Source organism: Heterodontus francisci, chromosome 19 (assembly GCF_036365525.1).
Source record: "Heterodontus francisci isolate sHetFra1 chromosome 19, sHetFra1.hap1, whole genome shotgun sequence".
Lineage (NCBI taxonomy): Eukaryota > Metazoa > Chordata > Chondrichthyes > Heterodontiformes > Heterodontidae > Heterodontus > Heterodontus francisci.
Genome location: NC_090389.1, coordinates 56,466,779 through 56,489,897, shown reverse-complemented (window position 1 = coordinate 56,489,897; position 23,119 = coordinate 56,466,779). Strand labels below are relative to the sequence as shown.

Here is a 23,119-nt window from a genome sequence, read left to right as displayed (position 1 = left end):
AAGTACACACTGCACAGCCTAATTTAATACCAGTGTAACAGGAAATGGGATAACCCTGCCCCCCTCAAAGACTCCTCACATAATGAGTTCTCAAACTCAGACTGTTGGAAGGATGTAATAGTGTACATTAAATCAAGCTTACAGTTCTGTATTCACCTTAACAGTCATTCAAAGCATATCATTGATGGAAACCAAAAGTCTTAAAGTTAGTTTATACATATTGATAATATTGAATGCACCTAAAAGTAATAGGGCTTGCTCTCATGATTCCCTAGTTCCCAATTTCAAACTTACTACCAAAGGAGACACCTGGCACAGGTCAGACATCTTGCCACAAAGAGAATGGCTTAGTTTTCCAATCGTAATGCAGTCAGTAATACATTTAAAATGAATATGACTAATTGTTGTTATGATTGGAAACCTAGGCCAATATATCTACAATATGTTAAAGTATTGCCTCCCGTACAAACTTCCTGTTTGTCACATTTCTTGGAAAGTCACACTTTGTTGCTTTAGTCAAAGTGAAATAGCAACAAATGATAACTGAACAGATAGAAAACATAAGATTAAAAAATGAAAAATGTATCCAGAAAACACCAATGGGAAACTATGAAGGATTTCTGAAAATAACAAAGCATGACCAACTGGTCAGACGAGCCCACAGAAACAAATTCAATTCATTTAAAACGTCCTTTGGAAAAAAATTCTCCACCACCTTTTCTCAGTAACTGGGGTTTCTAGGTTCAAAATAAGGTTTGAAACAGGTTATATATTTCACTATAAATTTGCCCAAGGAATTGTCTTCTGCGCTTTGTCCAGTTTTAACATATTTTAACATATTCTAACATACAGTCAACTGGCTAGCAATATAACTAAGTTCGTTTGGTCATATGCAAAGTAAAGAGGTTTGCATAGTCTACAGAAAAAATAAAACGTTACTTACACTTCCATCAAGGCTACACAGACTTAGTGAATCTTCATCTCTTTTTCTCTGCTTCCGCTTTTTCTATAAAAATAGAACAAATTAGGTCAGTCAGACAAGGTAAAGAAAGAAAGCAAGACCAAACTTGAGGCCTTTCATTGCCTCAGGTTATCCAAAAGTGCTAATGAAGTACTTCTAAAATGTTGTAATATAGGAAAATACAACAGCCAATCTGTCCTACAAACAGCAATGAAGTAAATGACCAGATAATCATGAGGGATAAATGTTAGGCAGGGCGCCAAGTGAATTTATGACCACTTGAGAGGGCAGACAGGATCTCCAAAAGGCAGCACTTCCAATACTTCCTTAGTACTGAAATGTCAGGTTAGATTATTTGCTCAAGTCTCTGGAGTGAGCTTGAACCCAAAACCTTCAGATACCTAGTAACATTCAATAATTTGGCTGCTACATTTGCCTATATCAGTGACTACCCTTCAAAAGTAATTGATAGAAACATAGGAAAGATAGGAACAGGAGTAGGCCATTCAGCCCCTGGAGCCTGTCCCGCCATTCAATGAGATCATGGCTGATCCGGGGCCTAACTCTGTATACCTGTCTTTGGTCCATATCCCTTAATAGCTTTGCCTAACAAAAATCTATCTATCTCAGATTTAAAATTAACAACTGTTCTAGCTTCAACTGCTGCTTGTGGGAGAGAGTTCCAAACCTCTACCACCCTCTGTGTGAAGAAGTGCTTCCTAACATCTCTCCTGAATGGTCTGGCCCTAATTTTTAGACTATGCCTCCTAGTTTTAGAATCTCCAACCAGTGGAAAGAGTTTATCTTTATCTAGCCTGTCTTTTCCTGTTAATATCTTGAAGACTTGGATCAGATCACCCCTTAACTGACTGGGGGAGGATTTCAGTCATTGCCAAAAGTGTATTTTACTGCACTCTACACCACCTCTCAAAAATATATTTTTTTGAAGTACTTGTGGTATATTTTCCTCTGTGAATAAAGGTAAAATAAATTAATAAACCATTTTTTAGAATGATGACTGTTTAGCAAAATAATTTCTTTAATTTTACATACAATGGAAAATATACTCCTTTTTCTAGTCTGTTGCATTAATAATGGAAATATTAGCCTGGAATTCAAATTGAATAAAAGCTTAACACACTTGTATCAAATTCCTTTGATTTCTTTTTAATTGTTTAAATTAATCAGTTAAAAATAAAGAAAACATTCTCAATGATGGGGGAGCTCAGCACGTCAATGCAAAAGACAAGGCTGAAGCATTTACAGCCAACTTCAGCCAGAAGTGCCAAGTGGATGATTCATCTCAGGCTTGTCCTGAGGTCCCAAGCATCACAAATGCCGATCTTCAGCCAATTCGATTCAGTCCATGTGATATCAAGAAACGGCTGAACTCACTGGATACAGCAAAGGCTATGGGCCCTGACAACATCCCTGCTGTAGTACTGAAGACTTGTACTCCACAACTAGCCACACCCCAGCCAAACTGTTCCAGTACAGCTACAACACAAGCATCTACCCGACAATATGGAAAATTGCCAAGGTACATCCTGTCCACAAAAAGCAGGATAAATCCAATCTGACCAATCACTGCCCAATGAGATGGCTCTCAATCATCAGAAAGTGATGAAAGGTGTTAGTGACAATGCTATCAAGCAGCACTTATTCAGCAATAACCTGCTCACTGATGCTCAATTTGGGTTCCGCCAGGGCCACTGAGCTCCAGACCTCAATGCAGACTTGGTCCAAGTATAGACAAAAGAGCTGAATTCCTGAGGTGAGGTAAGGTAAGAACGATTGCCCTTGACATCAAGGCAGAGTTTGACTGAGTGTGGCATCAAGGAGCCCTAACAAAATTGAAGTCAATGGGAGTCAGGGGAAAAACTCTCGCTGGCTGGAGTCGTATCTAGTACAAAGGAAGATGGCTGTGGTTGTTGAAGGCCAATCATCTCAGCCCCAGGATATTGCTGCAGGAGTTCCTCAGGATAGCTGAGATTGACAGATTTCTAAACACAAATGACATAAGGGAATATGAGGATAGTGTGGGAAAAAGGCATTGAAGTGGAAGATCAGCCATGATCATACTGAATGGTGGGGCAGACTCGATGGGCTGAATGGCCTACTCTTGCTTCTATGTTCCTATCGTGTCCTAGGCACAACCATCTTCAGCTGCATCATCAGTGAACATCCCTCCATCGTAAGGTCAGAAGTGGAGATGTTCACTGATGATTGCACAGTTCTCAGTTCTATTTGCAACTCCTCAGATACTGAAAGAGTCCATGTACACATGCAGCAAGAGCTGGACAACATTCAGGCTTGGACTGATAAGCGACAAGAAACATCCGCATCACCCAAGTGCCAGGCAATGACCATCTCCAAGAAGAGAGAATCTAACCATCTGCCTTGACCTTCAACAGCATTACCATCGCTGAATCCTCCACTATCAACATCCTAGGAGTTACCACTGACCAGAAACTTAACTGCACCAGCCATATAAATACTGTGGCTACAAGAGCAGGTGATTAAATTGTGGATGTACCTTAACTAACCTAATAGTATTATTTGAAGAGGTAATGGAACAAGTAGATAAAGGTAAATGTCATATACTTGGATTTTCAAACGGTCTTCACTAAGGTATCACACAGAAGACTATGGCAAAGTTTAGGAATTTGGAGTTAGGGGACAAGTAGCTCAATGGATAGAAAATTGACTAACAAATAAAAAGCAGAGAGCAGGGGTAAAGGGTAGTTATTCAGATTGAAGGAAGATGGAAAGCAGTGTTCCACAAGGATCAGTGCTGGGATTACTGTTATTCATAATTTACATTAATGATTTGGAATTAGGAACAAGTAACTCGATATCAAAATTTGCAAATGACATTAAATGGGGAATGTATAAGTAACACTGAGGAATAATACAGCATAACAGAAGAAAACTTGCAGACTTGCAGATTGGACAGTTAAGTGGCAAATGAAATTTAACATAGGTAAATATGAGGTGATCCACTTCGGTAAGAAAAATAGAAACATCACTTATACCTTAAAAAATAAGAAACTGAATGGGGTACAGAAACAAAGGGATGTAGGGATACAGGTGAACAAATCACTGAAAACTGCATCGCATGGCCAGCAAAGCAATTAAAAATGCTAACACAACAGTGGGATTTATTTCAAGGGGTATATAATTCAAAAGTAGTGAAATCATGTTAAACCTGTATTAGAACTGTCGTCAGGCCACACTTACTGGAGTACTGTTCTGGTCCCCAAACTATAAAAAGGACATAGAGTCATAGAGTCGTACAGCACAGAAAGAGGCCCTTCAGCCCACCGTGTCCATACCGACCATAATGCCTATCTATACTAATCCCACCTGCCTGCATTAATTCCATATCCCTCTATGCCTTGCTCATTCAGTACCTGTCCAGATGCCTCTTAAATGTTACTACTGTTCCTGCCTCCACCACCTCCTCTGGCAGCTCATTTCAGATACCCACTATTCTTTGTGTGAAAAATGTACCCCTTTGATCCCCTTTAAACCTCCTCCCTCTCACCTTAAATCTATTCCCTCTAGTTTTAGTCACCCTTATTATGGGAAACAGACTCTCGCTATCTATCCTATCTATGCCTCTCATAATTTTATATACCTCTATCATGTGCCCTCTCAGCCTCCTTCGCTCCAGGAAAAACAGACCCAGCCTATCCAATCTCTCTTTATAACTCAAGCCCTCCAAACCAGGCAACATCCTTGTGAATCTTTTCTGCACCCTCTCTAGCTTAAGTCACATCATTCCTGTGGTGCGGCGACCAGAACTGCACACAGTACTCCAAATGCGGCCTAACCAAAGTTATGTACAACAGTAACATGACGTCCCAACTCTTGTACTCAATGCCTCGGCCGATGCAGGCAAGCATGCCATACGCCTTCTTCACCACCCTGTCTGCCTGTGTTGCCACTTTCAGGGAACTATGTACTTGCACCCCAAGGTCTCTCTGCTCAACAACACTCCCCAGGACCTTGCCATTCACTGTATATATCCTGCCCTGGTTTAACTTCCCAAAATGCATCACTTTGCACTTGTCTGTGTTAAATTCCATTTGCCAATCCCTTGCCCACTTTCCCACATAGAAGCAGATGAAATGCAAGGAGACTCGTATATAAACACCAGCAGAGACTAGTTGGGCTGAATAGCCTGTTTCTGTGATGTATATTCTATGTAGTTCTATGTAAGCTTAACATATGTGTGATTAAAATAAACAGGTCTCTGATAAAATAACATACTTCACATAAATGTTTGTGCAATAATAATGCACAGCATAATTTCCACTTTTCTGGATTTTGTTTATTTTCCTCTGACATATGCCACTGTAAATTTCCCAAATTCCAACAGTGTAAGTGTGGCATATGTGCAATATCTTACAGTTTAAGCTTTCATAATTAAAATTCATCTGATATGTTAGTGTAAAATCAAATGATTCTGCGATACAGATATCTCTCAATGATGCCAATAAGCATTAAATATGTCACATTCAATCTATATTTGGGAAATATTTCTTTCTGCAGTTAAGAACCAGGTATTTCACTTCAGACCTTAACACCACCTCTCTCGATTTCTCCACTGTTACTAAATTATCAGACTGCCTCTCTGACATCCAATAATGGATGCGTGGAAATTTCCTCCAATTAAATATTAGGAATACTGAAGCCATTGTTTTCAGTTCCCACTCCAAACTCCATTCCCTTGCTACTGATTCCATCCCTCTCCCTGGCAATCGTCTGAGATTAAACCAGTCTATGCGCAACCTTGGTTTCACATTTGACCCCCAAGATGAGCTTTTGACCTCAGATACGCGCCATCACTAAGAGCGCCTATTTCCCCCTCCGTAACATTGTCCAGCTTTATCCATTTCAGCTCATCTGCTGCAGAAACCCTTATTCATGCCTATGTTACCTCTAGACTTGACTATTCCAATGCACTCCTGGCTGATCTCCCACATTCTACCTTCCGTAAACTTGAAGTCATCCAAAACTCTGCTGCTCGTGTCTTAACTTACACCAAGTCCCATTCACCTATAACCCGTGCTCGCTGGCCTACATTGGCTCCCAGTCAAGCAACATCTTGATTTTAAAATTCTCATTCTCGTTTTCAAATCTCTTCATGGCCTCACTCCTCCCTATCTCTGTAATCTCCTCCAGCCGCACAACCCTCCCAGATGCCTTTGCTCCTCTAATTCTGGCCTCTTGAGCATCCCCAATTTTAATCGCTACACCATTGGAGACCTCGCTGTAAGTTACCTAGGCCCTAAGCTGTCGAATACCCTCCCTATACCTCTCCGCCTTGCTTTCCTTCTTTGAAACACTCCTTAAAACCTAAATCTTTAACCAAACTTTACATTCTGATCTAATGTCTCCTTCTGTGGCACGGTGTCATATTTTCTTTTATAATGCCTTTATGAAGTGCCTTGGGATGTTTTATTATGTTAAAGGCGCTATATAAATATAAGTTGTTCTGTTGTTGAGTTCCTTAGCAATCACCCATATAAATCATTATAGTGAATCCAGGCCTTCTTTACATTCTACAGTAAGTGAAATGATGGCATTGTCAAGCCAGAAACGTCAGTATTGGGAACATGGCAACACTGGAAGATGAGTTACGCTGTGATGTTCCATTCTCCTGTTGGAGAGTGGCATTGGCAGAGGACTAGAAAAAGGCTGCCCACAGTCTTGGCCACAGAATGGAGTGAAAATAGAAAAAAATAAAAACAGGATGAGGGTGAGTGGGATCAGAAGATGGAAAAGATTGAATTCAAAAGTGCATTCAAGTCACTACTGTATTTCTAAAATTAAACAGAAGATTTACCAATAACATGTCATATCTGGGAAAGATTGATAACAATCTCTGCACTACTTGTTCTACACAGCAACAGGTTTCTATTTATGCACAAGTCTAAGAAAGATAGAAAAGAGTGCAACATGGTGACAGAATCAGGCCAGAACACTCTCCTCCCTTCCCTTAAGTAAGAAAGAAACTTTCCAACAAAATTGTTCACACAGCTCAGATTGCAATCTTCACTTAAAATTGCTATAACACTCTCCAATAGATTTGGAGAAAAGATCAGTCATAACCTCAGGGGTGATCTTTGAAAATAAATTTACTTATTGAAAATCTAACAACAGTCTGCACTTTCAAACTTTTGTGTATTCTGGGAAATGGATCACATCGCAATTCACCTATGACAGGGTCATCTTTCCTCGGTGGTTTTAATGGTAAATGAGTGGGGAATCTACACTGAAGTTAACAAAATCCACAGTTACAAACCAACAGCACCATTACGCTTGATAATATTTTCACATAGAGGAGGAATAACCTCTTCATTACAAAAATGTGGTTTGTGCTTTATTTTCAATTCAAAGTTTCCAAAGGAGGTATCAAACAGCTGTTTTCATCCCAAGCTCAAAGTGTTTCAATTCTCTTTGAAATGAATTTGTAAAATGCGCAGATTAGATTAAGTGAACTTCTGTTGTGCAAACATCACATATAGTTTTATTTAAATTGTGAAATAGTTTTCTTTGCATTGTTGTTATCTTGTTACATGGTGTCTGTGTGTTCAGGGAAACCCATCTATAAGCATCCATGAGGATCTACTGAAACGCCATAGCCTACAAGGCTACGGGCCAAGTGCTGGAAAATGGGATTAGAATAGATAGGTACTAGATGGCCGGCACAGACACATTGGGGCGAAGGGCCTGCTTCTGTGCTGTATAACTCTATGACTCTATTTGCATCATTAGTACAATTGTCCAGGAAGACAGCAATTTGAATACCCAGGATGAGTGGTGCTGATAATGTGCAGGTCAAAACAAGTACAGAAAAGGGACTTGAGCCTCTAAAATTGGTGTTCAGTTCATGAGGTTATCAACAACTGGAAACATGCACTGGGGGGAGACCAGAAATAACTTTCCAATACAGAAAAGACATAATGGGGGAAATTTTGGTTTCCCCAACTGGAAACGGGCAGGTTGGGGAAGAGTAGTGACCACCACATTTTTATTTTCTGCCTGTTACCACCCCATTTTTGTGCACAAACTGTCCTCTATGTTAGCCACAACTGTACATGAGCCACAGACTGTATGCAACCTCAGCGTCCTATTGGACCCGGAGATGAACTTCTGACCCCATATCCTCTCCATCACAAAGACCATCAACCATCTCTGCTCTTGCCTCAGCCCATCCACTGCTGAAATACTTAACTGTGCCTTTGTTACCTCCAGACTCGACATTCCTATGCTCTCCTGGCCCGCCTCTCAACTTCCACACTCCATAAACATGAACTCATCCTTTGCTGCCCATATCCTAGACACCAAGACTCAGAGCCTATCATCCCTGTGCTCGCTGACCTACATTGGCCTCACCCTTCCCTATCTCTGTAATCTCACCTATGCCTACAACCCTCCAAGAAATCCAAGCTCCTCCAATGCTGGCCTCCAGTGCAGACCCGATTTCCTTCACATGACAAAAGTCTGGTTCATAATTCAGTTGAGAACCAAGCTGAACACAAAAAAGTACAGGGGAGAACTGAAAAAGGAGGCAGAGGGGTGAAGGTATTTATTTTTGTTTATTTAGAGATACAGCACTGAAACAGGCCCTTTGGCCCACTGAGTTTGTGCTGAACATCAACCACCCATTTAAACTAATCCTACATTAATCCCATTACCCTCTCACATTCCCATCTTTCCTCAATTCCCCTACCACCTACCTATACTAGGGGCAATTTATAATGGCCAATTTACCTATCAACCTGCAAGTCTTTGGCTGTGGGAGGAAACCAGAGCACCCGGTGAAAACCCACGTGGTCACAGGGAGAACTTGCAAACTCCGCACAGGTAGTACCCAGAATCGAACCAGGGTCGCTGGAGCTGTGAGGCTGCGGTGCTAACCACTATGCCACTGTGCCGCCCCACAGGTAGTTTATGAGGAGACCCAAAATTCTTTTATAAACATATAAATAATAAAAGGGTAAAGAAAAGAAGGGTGGGGCCAATTAGGCAGTCTGTGTCCATATGCAGCAAGAGCCTATTCAGGCTTGGGCTGATAAGTGGCAGGTAACATTTGCACCACACAAGCTCCAGGTAATGACAACCTCCAACAAGAAAGAATCTAACAGTGTCCCCTTGACATTCACTGGCATTACCATTGCTCAATCCCCCACTATCAACATCCATGGGGGTTACCACTGACCAGAAACTGAACTGGAGCAGCCACATAAATACTGTGGCTACAAAATCAGGTCAGAGGCTGGGAATTCTGTGGCGAGTAACCCACTCCCTGACTCCCCAAAGCCTGTCTACAAGGCACAAGTCAGGAGTATGATGGAGACTCTCCACTTGCCTGGCTGAGTGCAGCTCCAACAAAACTCAGGAAGCTCGACACCATCCAGGACAAAGCATCCACTTGATTGGCACCCCATCCACTACCTTAAACATTCACTCCCTCCATCACCGACACACAGTGGCAGCAGTGTGTACCATCTACAAGACGCACTGCAGCAACCTACCAAGCCTCCTTCAACAGTGCCTTCCAAACCCACAACCTTTAGCACCTAGAAAGACAAGGGCAGCAGGCACATGGGAACACCACCACCTGCAAGTTCCACCAGAAGCTACACACCATTCTGACTTGGAATTATATCGCCGTTCCTTCACTATCGCTGGATCAAAGTCCTGGAACGCCTTCCTTAACAGTGCTATGGGTGTACTCGCACCAGATGGACTGCAGTGGTTCAAGAAGGCAGCTCAGCACCACCTTCTCAATGGCAAATAGCGATGGACAACAAATTCTGGCCTTGCCAGCAATGCCCCCATCCCATAAAAAAAGGGGGACAAGAAGGAGACCTTCCTAAGAAGGCAGAGGGCATGGCTGAGGTACTAAATGAGTACCTTACATTTCTCTTCACTAAAGAAGAGGATGGCAGTAAAAGGAGGCAGTAATAAATACATTGGATAGGATAAAAATAAAGATGAGGCACTTAAAAGGTTGGCAGTTCTCAAAGTAGAAAAGTCATCCGGTCTGGATGGGATGCATGCTAGGTTACTAAAGGAAGTAAGGGTAGATATTGTGAAGGATGCCCACAATCTTCCAATTCCATTTAGATATGGGGGTGGTGCCAGAACCGTGGACGACTGCAAATGTTACATCTCTGTTCAAAAAAGGGAATAGAGATAAACTTGGCAACTACAGGTCAGTCATCCAGGAGGGGAGAAATTTTCAAAAACATTAATCTGGGGGACACAATTGATTGACTCTTGGAAAAATACAGGATAATAAATGAAATCCACCATGGATTTTTTATTCTTTCATGGGATGTGGATGCCACTGGCAAGGCCAGCATTTGTTGTCCATCCCCATTTGCCCTTGAACTCAGTGGCTTGCTAGGCCATTTCCAAGGGCTATTAAGAGTCAACCCCGTCGTTGTGGGTCTGGAGTTACATGTAGGCCAGACCAGGTAAAGATGGCCGATTTCTTTCCCTAAAGGACATTAGTGAACCAAATGGGTTTTTACGACATATTATGACCATTACTGAGACTAGCTTTCAATTCCAGATTTTTATGAATTAATTGAATTTTTATTCCACCAGCTGCCATGGTAGGATTTGAACCCATGTCCCTAGGACATTAGCCTGGGACTCTGGATTACCAATCCAATGACATTACCACTACGCCAACACCTCCCCAAGGAGAAAAAGGCAAATCATGCTTGACTAACTTGATCGTGCCCTTTGATGAAGTAACAGAGAGGGTGGATGAGGGTGGTACAGTTGATGTTGTGTATATGCACTTTCAAAAGGCATCTGATAAAGTACCAAATAATAGTCTTGTTAGCAAAATTGAAGCCCATGAGATTATAGGAACTGTGGCTGTGTGGATATGAAATTGGTTAAGGGGGTGAAAGCAGAGAATAGTGGTGAATGGCTGTATTTTGGACTGGAGGGAAGTATATGGTAGATGTTCCCCAGGGATCGCTATTAGAATCACTGTTCTTTTTGATATACACTAATGACCATATACAAGGCATAATTTCAAAGTTTGCAGATAACACAAAACTCAAATGTAGTAAACAATGAGTAGGATAGTAACAGACTTAAGGAGGACATTAGCAGATTGATGAAATGGGCAGGAACATGGCAGATGAAATTTAATGCAGAGTAGTGGGAAGTGATTCATTTTGGTAGGACGAATGAGAAGAGGCAATATAAACGAAATAGTACTTTAAAAGGGGTGCAGGAGCAGAGAGACCTGGGGGATGCATTTACACAATCTTCGAAGGTGACAGGACAAGTTGAGAAAGCTGTTGAAACCAAGGGATCCTTGTTTTTTTGAATGGAGGCATAGAGTACAAAAGCAAGGACGTTATGCTAAACCATTATACAACACTAATTAGGGCCCCAGATGAAGTATAGCGGCCAATTCTGTGCATCAAACTTTATGAAAGGGTGCAGAGGATATTTACTAGAATGGTACCAGGGATGAAAGACTTTAGTTATGTGGAGAGATTAGAGAAACTGGGTTGTTCTCCTTAAAGCGGGGAAGGTTAAGGAGCGATTTGATACAGGTGTTCAAGATCTTGAAGGGTTTTAATAGAGTAAATAAGCAGAAACTGTTTCCAGTGGCAGAAGGATTGGTAACCAGAGGACACAGCTTTAACTGGCAAAAGAACCAGAGGCGGCATGAGTAACTTCTCTTTTAATGCAGGGAGTTATGATGATCTGTAATGTACTGTCTAATAGGGTGATGGAAGCAGAATCAATAATAACTTTCAAAAGGGAATTGGATAAATACTTGAAGGAGAATAACATTTCTGCACTATGGGGAAAGAGCAGGGGTATGGGACTAATCCGCCTAGCTGTTTCAAACAGCTGGCACAGGCATGCTGAGCTGACCGGCTTCTATCTGTGATGCATCATTCTATGATTTTATGACCCATGCCCACTTAGAACTGTATCAAGACTGCCCAAACTCATTTTACTTCAACTCCTACAACACAGCCTGTTAGTCTGAGCTGCCTTTAAACCCATGACTCATGGGTAAAAGGACAGAATACTAATTAACTGCATCATGAAGGCCTTGCTTGAGCACATTATTAATTGGTATTGGACTCTGTAATCCAGATTATACTACATTATCAAACTTGTGTTTGCTCTCTGATTTTGCAAATTTGGTTCTGAGAACCCAGCCTAGTCCTATAACCTACATAATCAACTGTTGGCCAATAGAATTAGACAGCTTGCAATGTGGCAGATTAGTAATGAATTTATGGTACTCTGTGGATTGGGTTCAACCACTGAAATCGTATTTTACATATCTTTCCTCCTAGATAAAAGTTATTGATTGTATTCCTCACTAATTAATTAAATAAATGGCTCATAACTGGAATCAGTCCATGAGCATGTCAAACCATGTTGTCTCATTTTTGTCTTGCTGTCCTTTTAATTAATGATTAACGCTTACTGCATCAGTAAAGCTGAGTTGCCTGAGAAAACCTATTCACTTTATTTCTAAATGTTCCTGTGTATCTGACATGCTCTCCCACACAGGTGCTGAGGAAAAGTGACAATATGATGAAGGCAGAACACCACAGAGGTAAAAGGGGCTTTTCTCCACTGGAACAGACTCTACATCAAGTACACATGACACCGTATTACTTAATATTTTAGTACAAAGAACAAAGAAAATTACAGCACAGGAACAGGTCCTTCGGCCCTCCAAGCCTGCGCCGATCCAGATCCTCTATCTAAACATGTCGCCTATTTTCTAAGGGTCTGTATCTATTTGCTTCCTGCCCATTCATGTATCTGTCTAGATACGTCTTAAAAGACGCTATTGTGCCCGCGTCTACCACCTCCGCTGGCAACGCGTTCCAGGCACCCACTACCCTCTGCGTAAAGAACTTTCCACGCATATCCCCCCTAAACTTTTCCCCTATCACTTTGAACTCGTGACCCCAAGTAATTGAATCCCCCACTCTGGGAAAAAGCTTCTTGCTATCCACCCTGTCTATCCCTCTCATGATTTTGTACACCTCAATCAGGTCCCCCCTCAACCTCCGTCTTTCTAATGAAAATAATCCTAATCTGCCCAACCTCTCTTCATAGCTAGCGCCCTCCATACCAGGCAACATCCTGGTGAACCTCCTCTGCACCCTCTCCAAAGCATCTACATCCTTTTGGTAATGTGGCGACCAGAACTGCACGCAGTATTCCAAATTTGGCCGAACCAAAGTCTTATACAACTGTAACATGACCTGCCAACCCTTGTACTCAATACCCCGTCCGATGAAGGAAAGCATGCCGTATGCCTTCTTGACCACTCTATTAACCTGTGTTGCCACCTTCAGGGAACAATGGACCTGAACACCCAAATCTCTCTGTACATCAATTTTCCCCAGGACTTTTCCATTTACTGTATAGTTCACTCTTGAATTGGATCTTCCAAAATGCATCACCTCGCATTTGCCCGGATTGAACTCCATCTGCCATTTCTCTGCCCAACTCTCCAATCTATTTATATTCTGCTGTATTCTCTGACAGTCCCCTTCACTATCTGCTACTCCACCAATCTTAGTGTCGTCTGCAAACTTGCTAATCAGACCACCTATACTTTCCTCCAAATCATTTATGTATATCACAAACAACAGTGGTCCCAGCACGGATCTCTGTGGAACACCACTGGTCACACGTCTCCATTTTGAGAAACTCCCTTCCACTGCTACTCTCTGTCTCCTGTTGCCCAGCCAGTTCTTTATCCATCTAGCTAGTACACCCTGGACCCCATGTGACTTCACTTTCTCCATCAGCCTACCATGGGGAACCTTATCAAACGCCTTACTGAAGTCCATGTATATGACATCTACAGCCCTTCCCTCATCAATCAACTTTGTCACTTCCTCAAAGAATTCCATTAAGTTGGTAAGACATGACCTTCCCTGCACAAAACCATGTTGCCTATCACTGATAAGCCCATTTTCTTCCAAATGGGAATAGATCCTATCCCTCAGTATCTTCTCCAGCAGCTTCCCTACCACTGACGTCAGGCTCACCGGTCTATAATTACCTGGATTTTCCCTGCTACCCTTCTTAAACAAGGGGACAACATTAGCAATTCTCCAGTCCTCCTCATTAAACAACTGTTAAAACCATCGCACAACAGAGTTTGTTTCCAGTTTTAAGGGGATGGAAATGCAGTAAAGAGGGTACTAACAATTCAGCTGAAGCTGTTTGTAATTTTAAACTATTTTGAATTTGCCCCTTACACAATCATGGAATTTTAGAATGTTATAGCACATTAGGAGGCCATTCGGCCCATCATGCTTGTGCAATTTCTTTGGTAGAGCTATCCAATTAGTCCCACTCCCCTGCTTTCTCCTCATAGCCCTGTAAATTATTTTCCGGTTAAGTATTTATCCAATTCTCTTTTGAATGTTACTACTGAATCTGCTTCCACCACCCTTTCAGGCAGTGCATTCTAGATCACATCAACTCGCTGGGTAAAAAAAAATTACCTAACAAAAGCTGATTGAAACACCGTTGTAATTTTAATTTAGTGACATTTTAATCAGCTCAGTATCTTACTAATGTGCTTAGAATTGTTCACAGATTTAAAAGTCTGAACATGAATAAAGAAGGCTGGATCTTCACCTATTTGTAGTCAATGTGCAGAAAGCATAGGTAAATAATGAAATAAAATCATGTACTGTAGCTAAATAAGTAGATAAATCTATCCATCTCAGCAGCTTTGAAGGTCATTGCATAATGATTAGAAAAATGTGCAATACATCTCACCAGCATGAACCTGATACTTAGAAATTCAAAACATATGTAAGCTATGTCACGATATTTAACATTTTTATTGCATGGACCACTGACCACCTCCAGGCGCTTACCCATTGTCTCTCGAGACAAGGAGGCCAAAGAAGAAGATGATTGCATGGAATATTATATATATTTATTATATATTAAAATATCTTACATTAATCTCAACCTCCTGTTAATTTTGCCATCATAAATTTAAGTCCATATTTAAAATGGAAATTGCCTGTAAACTTGTTTTGCTGCAATGATCCCCTCCCCCTCCCCCTCCTCTGGAGGAACTGCAGCACCACCACTGGTAGCAGAGTGCAATTACAGCATAAGTAGTTTATAAATGCAGTTTCATTATAAATACAATAACATCTGGGATACAATATATGATTTGAAAAGGGGGACTGAAAGGCATCTCCACATTATCTGAAGACTATACTCAGTCTTGACTCCGGGTGTGAAATGTCACAAGATCAACTAATAATATATTAAAAATCTTGTAACTGCTTGCACTACCTGTCTAGGAAACTGTAATTCCTGTTCTATTTTGTGATTTTTTAAAGTGCTGACAATATGAAACTTGATCGTTAGAGGCGTATAGTGAGCTAGGCGAGGAACTGTCACGGCAACTGCTCAGAATCTGTTTGCTGTAATGAGCTTATGTAATTTGTTTTGATGGGATATGATGGGGAAGAACATTAAAATTGTGGAGAATGGTTTTCCATCACATGATTGAAAAATAAAAAATTAGAAAATAAACAAGCAGCAGCAAAACACAGAGGGATGGAAATTTCTTCAGGCCCATTTGGGGGCCTGAAATGGGAAGCGTAAGCCCCAACCTCGCGGCCTACAAGTGGGCCTCATTAATATTACTTGTATGAACTTCTGTAGTCTGTTGCACCATACCCATTGTAAGACAAATGTCTGGAGTGGGGGGAGTGGCAATGGGAAGGCGGGCAAGGGGCGATGCAGAATCCTGTGGAATTGGAATCCTGTGGAAACAGCACTCCTGCTCCTCTTGGTTCCACAGGAATGATTTTTGAACCTTTAAAAATAACTTAGCAGCTACTGATAAATTCTGAGTGGAGCAAGTCTGGCTCCTGCTCCGCTCATCACTATCCAATTTTCCAGAGGGGATTTAAAACCGAATCCACATAAAAATATGTAAGGGGACCAAGAACTGTTTTCGTTGTCCGCCAGGGACATCTGGACAATGGTCTGACCAGATATCAGTTCAGACGTCTTCAGGCATACTTTGGACACATGCACCTGAAGTGCTGTAACCTGCAAAGCTATGGACCAGGCGCTGGAAGGTGGGATTAGATTGGGCGGCTATTTTTTTTTGGCCGGCTTCTGTGCCATAATTTTTCTATGGCTCTACATTAGTCCTCAAATTTTTGAGTGCAATGAGGTCTAGATTCTACTCCAGACACTTTAACAATTAAGCAATAATAAAGAAGGGTAGATCACACTGCCAATGAGATCTGTCACAAACTTGTGGACCTTCAGCTGTCATCAAGTTATTAATTTGGGCCTTGCAACAGCCACTCAGCATGCCCTGCTGACTGCACTCTTGCCATTTGGAAAAAGGTGTTGATTGAATGCTTTCTCTGCTTATTCTTGACTTCATATACAGCAGCTCAAGGGTGGAATTGTAAGAACCAGCATCTATAACTACCTGTGCCACACTAGACTGGCTGGTTGGTTATGTAGGTAAAAAGAAGTTAGGCGGTGGGGAACTTGGTTCGTTCTCTCTAAATGTTTGTGCGTAAGTGTTGACTTAAGGGGATCCATGAATCTAAATCTGCACAACCTTTAGAAGGAGTCAGCATATGTTTGCTTGGGATCACATGCAATGAGGAAGTAGGCCCTTGTCTCAAGGTAGGAATAGATACATCTGTAATTCAAATGGAAACTGCACTGACTTTTAACTAACTCAGGTTCCTTCCTGATAAAAGAAAATTTGAGCAATATTAATTACCAGACTGTCAGCGTCATGAATGAGGTATAATAGCATTTGTGTGCCGAGTCTCATTCATGCTCCCTGATGCCAAACCTAAACTGGTGCCTGTGATGATAACATACTGTATATAAGTTGGTAACAAAGAGTCTGATTTCTTTAAAATGTTGAAGCTGCACTCCCAGCCCAATTTGTTTATATAGGGAAGGCTGCAAATCCAATAATTTCAAGAGGAGAATTTCAGTAAACTTCTCCTCCCAACTCAAGTCAAACAAACTAAAGTCTCAAAGTTTCATCAGTTCCTATATAAACAAGTGAGGTTGAGAAAGGCAGGTGCAATGTTGTATTGGGAATGTACATGTAAAAAGAGTTTTTTTTTGAGAAATTAATGTTTATACAAAAAAAACATAATGGGCTGGCTGCACATGTTAAATCCACTAAATTTTGGAAATAAACCATTCAAGTCCTTGGCCTAGATTTTGTACTGAGAATAACAATGAGGTTATCAGCATTCACTGTTAGAGATACCCAGCTCTTCCACAGGCTGCACCATAATAGTGCTCAGTGCTAGAATAAGCACTGAAATCAATGTAATGGTGAGAAGTTGCTGTACTTATCCACTAGATACCCACTAAACACGGCAGAAAAAGTTATGGATGGTACATTCAGGAGTAATTAATTTTTTAATAGCATAATAAGTGTTTACTACTAAACAACCTCTCTGGCCCTGAAAATCTAATTTTACAAGCATGGGGCCTCATTCCTTCAGAATTTAATTGGTGTTGCAAATCTATAAATAAAATTATCTTTTCTATCTGTTTCTTTTATATATCTCTCTCGAAATCCCATCTTTCTTTCCCAATCTTTATACTTTCTGTATATGATTTAAATCTAACTTATACTTCCTGGTTTAGAGTCTGCATAGCTCAGTGATGATTCTTCAATCAGAATGGTTGAAGAGCCTCGCTGTTTCTTGCTCTGCTCACAGACACCACAGATCCCCAAGTAGAGGGCTTTGTGTTGGAACAGATGCCCAATGAGTGCAAGTTTCCATTCAAAAGCCTGCAAAAAGTCATTCCTTCACTGTTGACCGCAAAATCCAAAGGCCATTTTCTTAAGTGTTGTCTTATACAGTAAATGGTGTGCACATGGAGAGCCTTGATATTTTCTACTGCACCAGCAATTGACTGCAGTCTGATAAAATATGAAGAGTGCTGATCGCGTTCCAAATTTTTCCAGTGATACTGGAACTCAAATAGGCAAAAGTAAGCATCAAATTTTTTTTCTTTGGAATGCCTCTTGTATTAGATTGGAGTTAATCCAGGCTTCTAAACTGATTCTTTGACATACTGTAGAAATAAATCTAAATATAAGGCATCCTTTATAAACAAACAATCTCATGTTGTGTACTGCCTCTGATGAAACTAAAAATCTCTTTCAAATCATTCTGACTTCCAGAACAATATTTGGTGGGTATGAGGCCAAACCTTTTCAGAGAAAGTTTCCATTACCTGTCTTTATAGTCAACGTTTCCTGCTGTACCAGAACCAAGAACAAGTCTATGTCTAAAACAGCTGCAGTTAAAAAATAGGCTCATAGTGAGAAGGGGATCATCTGAAAAGCAGCACGGCAACATTAAATATAACTGGAAAATAATGTCATTCGCATAATCTAATGACACTGGATTTGTTAGTAGCTCCCTCTCCATCATAACCTTTTTTGTCTTTCTCTAGTTTTTGATATTACAAAGCCCTGTGTTCCTCTTGTATTTCTTCTATTTATCACCATTTATAGAAATGACAAACCTTCATTTCCATTTCTGCTGAAGTCGCCACATTACCTGGCATTAAGAGTGAAACATTTTAATTGCGGTTCAAAAATAAATTTAATGTCTAAAGTGTGAGAAGCAATTGTTTTTTTGAGTTATTAAAATTTGGGCTTTGTAGAATGTTTTTTTACGTCAACCAGTTACTTGGAAAATTATATTGATAGAATTTCACAGAACCAAGGTTCCATACCAAGAAAACAGATTCAAAGGAAAAATTATGCAGTCACTGAAATAGGCAAACATGCTGGACCACTGCAAGACTTGTTATATTTCACTTTATGCCATACACATCAGTACAGGTGTAAAGTGTGTATCACTGATCACATTTGGACCAAATATACAAGAGAACATGAAGCTGGCTATTGTGAGCCAATTCTAAAATATTTTATAGCTTTTAGTATATTAGGAGCTATGTTTTTAATCTATTCGCTATAGAAAGTTACAAAAAGCTACATATCCAAGTGACAAAATGTAACACATTTGACTAATCAGTAACTTTTCCTTTTTTAAGTCTGATTTGAGAACAATATGAAAATCACCAAAAATTCGTGAAAATCAGATCTCACATGGCATTGCTCCCAGTGCGGCTGCTTGGAGAGTTCATCAGGAGCACTTGAGGCAAGCCTGGATCAAGTTTCAAACACCACTGACCTGGGTTAGGCCAAGCCAGACACAATCAAGATAAAGCATAGCATGGTGGGAAACAATTGCTCAAAAGAATTCAGTTGGGCTTGGGCCTGAAAAATGGCACATTTGCACAAATAACTTGAGATATATACTATGATTGTACAGCCAGAACAGTGGATGCCACTGGACTGCTGTGTTTAATTCCAGTTACCATACCGTAAATGAGCCACATTGCAAGCCCCACTGATATCTTACCCTGGAGGTATCTCAAAACATTGAGCAACACAGGTGAAGCTAGCCATTTCACACTGCTACTATGCAGCAGCAAACCAAGTGGTATTTTCCACTAACAAGATGCTGCCGTCAAGCCAAAAAGACGTTTTGCCTACCACATAAATGAGTAATGTGATATTTGAATTCCAGTGCCGGTGCCATGCCAGGTATGTACGACCCAACGACTGGCAGATCATATCAAACAGTATTGACCGTACTCAACCAGCCCCTACTTGCAAAATTCAGAACACACTGTCTAACGTTAGATGTGATTCTGCGATTAGACAGCACTAGCTGAACAATCCCGAGTGTGCTAAGAATTACACTAACAACCAATTTAAGATCACCAGTTGTGCTCGCAATGTAGCTCCATTAACAGTTGCTGGAAGCTACATATATTCATACGGAGGGACCTATCCTCTGCAGGCAAAAGGAACATGTCCAGATGTTGCGCCTTTTTTGAATTAAACAAAAGCGTGGGGGACAATAGTTCCCTGGTGCATTCTCTATGGCAACACCCCGACCAATCGGAGTCGATGTGCCAATCAATCAGTACCCTTTTCTCATGCAATATAAATTGTTGCTCCCTTTGAAATTTGGCATTATTGCATCTGTCCTGATGAGTACAAGATGAAAAGCATTGACAGTATGTCTCTTTTTTCATCAATAATCAATGTCTGAAATAATCAACTGACGGGTTAGTAGAGATAAAAACAATGGGACTATTATAATGGCTGAGTTGAGGTACTAAAGGGATGAACTTTGATGGGCCAAATGACTTTTTCTCCTGTTTGACATTTCTATTTATTTCATTATACAGATTAGGAAGGCTCCAGGTTCAACCACTGCTGAGTTAGCTGGTCTCTGACAAGATGGTAATAGAATCACTGCAATTTACATGAGCATCCCAGATTACGCAAAGTTCCTTCTTGTTTTGTAGGGTGGTGGGGTGTGGGGCGGCGGAAGGAAACAGAAAGACCAGAGCTCAATTCTTGTAGAAATGTATTTGATTAAGGAATAGACTGGGGTTCATGAAAAGAAAAGGGTTCCCCGAGGCTCTGTCTGCCCTCTCAGGTACTCTCTTCCATATTTCAAAGAACAGCAAGGGAGTTATCCCTGGTGACCTGGCCAATATTTATCCCTCAATCAACATCAAAAAAACAGACTATTTGGACATCATCACATTGCTATTTGTGGGAGCTTGCAGCATGCAAATTGGCTGCTGTGTTTCCTACATTACAACAGTGACTACACTTCAAAAAGTATTGCATTGGCTGAAAAGCACTTTGGCATCTCCTGTGGTTGTGAAAAGCACTATATAAATGCAAGTCTTTCTCTTTGAAGTACTCAGAAGGGCTTGGGATAGAAGAGGAAAATGACATAAACTACAATAATGTGGCCTTTCCAGGGGCAACTGCCCAATAGGCTGCAAATTCAGAACAACCATTTGCCCTCTAAAGACGACAAAAGCACTTTATATCACATCTCCAAAATATTACAAGATTCAGACATGACAGGAGTGCCCCAACATTTTGCTTTCAGGGCCATGAAATGTTAGAGACCACCATAAAGTTTAAACAAATGTTCCTCATAATTTGCATACGCCTCACTATTTGCAGATTTTGGTGTTCAGGTTTAGGATTTCTAAAGCTCTTATTTCATACAAACGTTCGAATTAGGAGAAGTAAGCCATTCGGCCCCTCGAGCCTGCTCCATCAATCAATAAGATCTGTTGCGTTTAGAATTCCACATTCCCATCTACCCCCGATAACCTTTGATTCCCTTGCCTAACAAGAATCTATCTACCTCCGCCTTAAAAATATTCAATGACCCTGTCTCCACCACCTTCTGAGGCAGAGTTCCAAAGTTGCACAATCCTCAGAAAAAATTTCTCCTCATCTCTGTCCTAAAAGGGTGACTCCTAATTTTAAAACAGTGCCCCCTAGCTCTGGACTCACCCACAGGAGGAAACATCCTTTCCATATCCACCTTGTCAAGACCATTCAGGATCTTATATACTTCAATCAAGTCACCCCTCACTCTTCTAAACTCCAGTGAAAAAAAGCCCAGTCTGTCCAACCTTTCCTCATAAGACAACCCACTCATTCCAGGTATCAATCTAGTATACCTCCGCTGAACCGCTTCCAACCAAAACCGCACACAGCATTCAAGATGTGGTCTCATCAATGTCCTGTATAACTGAAGCATAACATCCTTACTTTTATTTTCAATTCCACTCATAATAAAGGATAGCATTCCATTAGCCTTCTTAATTACTAGCTGTACCTGCATACTAACTTTTTGTGGCTCATGCACTAGAACACCTAGATCCCTGTGCACCCCGGAATTCTGCAGTCATTTTCCATTTTATTCTTCCTGGTAAAGTGAACAACTTCACATTTTCCCACATTATACTCCATCTGCCAGATTCATGCCCACTCACTCAACCTATCTATATCGGTCTGCAACTTCCTTATGTCTTCTTCACAACATACTTTCCTACCTATATTTGTGTCATATGAAAATATAGCTATCATGCCATTGCTCCCTTCATCTAAGTCATTGATATAAATTGTAAAAAGTTGAGGCCCCAGCACATCCCCCTGAGGGACTCCACTCATCACATCCTGCCCTTGGAAAAGGACCCATTTATACATACTCTCTGTTTTCTGCTAGCCAGCCAATCTACTATCCAAGCTAATATTTTACCCTCTACACCATGAGCTCCCACTTTGCGCATTAACCTTTTATGTGACACCTTGTCAAATGCCTTCTGGAAATCCAAGTATAGTACGTCAACGGGCTCCCCTTTATCCATGGTGCATACTACTGCTTCAAAGAACTCCAATAAATTGGTTAAACATGATTTTCCTTTCACAAAGCCATGCTGACTATTCCCGATTACCTTAAGTTTTTCTAAGTGCCCAGCTATAACCTCCTTAATAATCGATTCTAACACTTTGCAATTATCCTGCGGATTTAGTGTCCATCAGAAAATATGGACACTAGTCAAGTGTATGAAAAATTGTGGAATATTAATTATGTGCTTTGGAGAAGTCCATATTTTCTGATGGACACTAAATCTGCAGGATAATTGCAAAGGGTTTAGCTCATTGACTAATAGTTGGAATTTACACAACTGTTACTGCTAAAATTAACCAAAAATAAAAATAATTTATTTAAAACAATTTCAAAACACGAGCATTTGATTTTACATTTTTAGCCTCGTTTATATCCTTGTGGCCAATTGTTACCTTCGCTCCATAACATATTGGTGTCACACAGTAACACGGTACAGTGAAAACATTTATCCCGGCAAATTTGCACTGATATCATGACTAAGTATTATACTGGATTGAGACTGGGTATACTATTGGAGTCTGGGTATTGTACTGCAGTGAAAATGGATATAATATCGGAGTCTAGGTGTTATACTGGATTGAGACTGGGTATACTATTGGAGTCTGGGTATTGTACTGCAGTGAAAATGGATATAATATCGGAGTCTAGGTGTTATACTGGATTGAGACTGGGTATACTATTGGAGTCTCGGTATTGTACTGCAGTGAAAATGGATATAATATCGGAGTCTAGGTGTTATACTGGAATGAGACTGGGTATT

At 40.7% G+C, this 23,119-nt stretch overlaps 1 protein-coding gene across 2 annotated transcripts in view; it reads right to left on the bottom strand.

The window, feature by feature from the left end:
• The window catches only part of arhgef3 (Rho guanine nucleotide exchange factor (GEF) 3), a 371,767-nt gene that overhangs the window by 175,732 nt on the left and 172,916 nt on the right, over nucleotides 1–23,119 (bottom strand). For both annotated transcript variants that reach the window (XM_068051698.1, XM_068051700.1), the window contains one exon: nucleotides 944–1,006. In XM_068051698.1, the coding sequence (XP_067907799.1) occupies nucleotides 944–1,006 (63 nt within the window). The remainder of the gene's footprint in view (nucleotides 1–943; nucleotides 1,007–23,119) is intronic.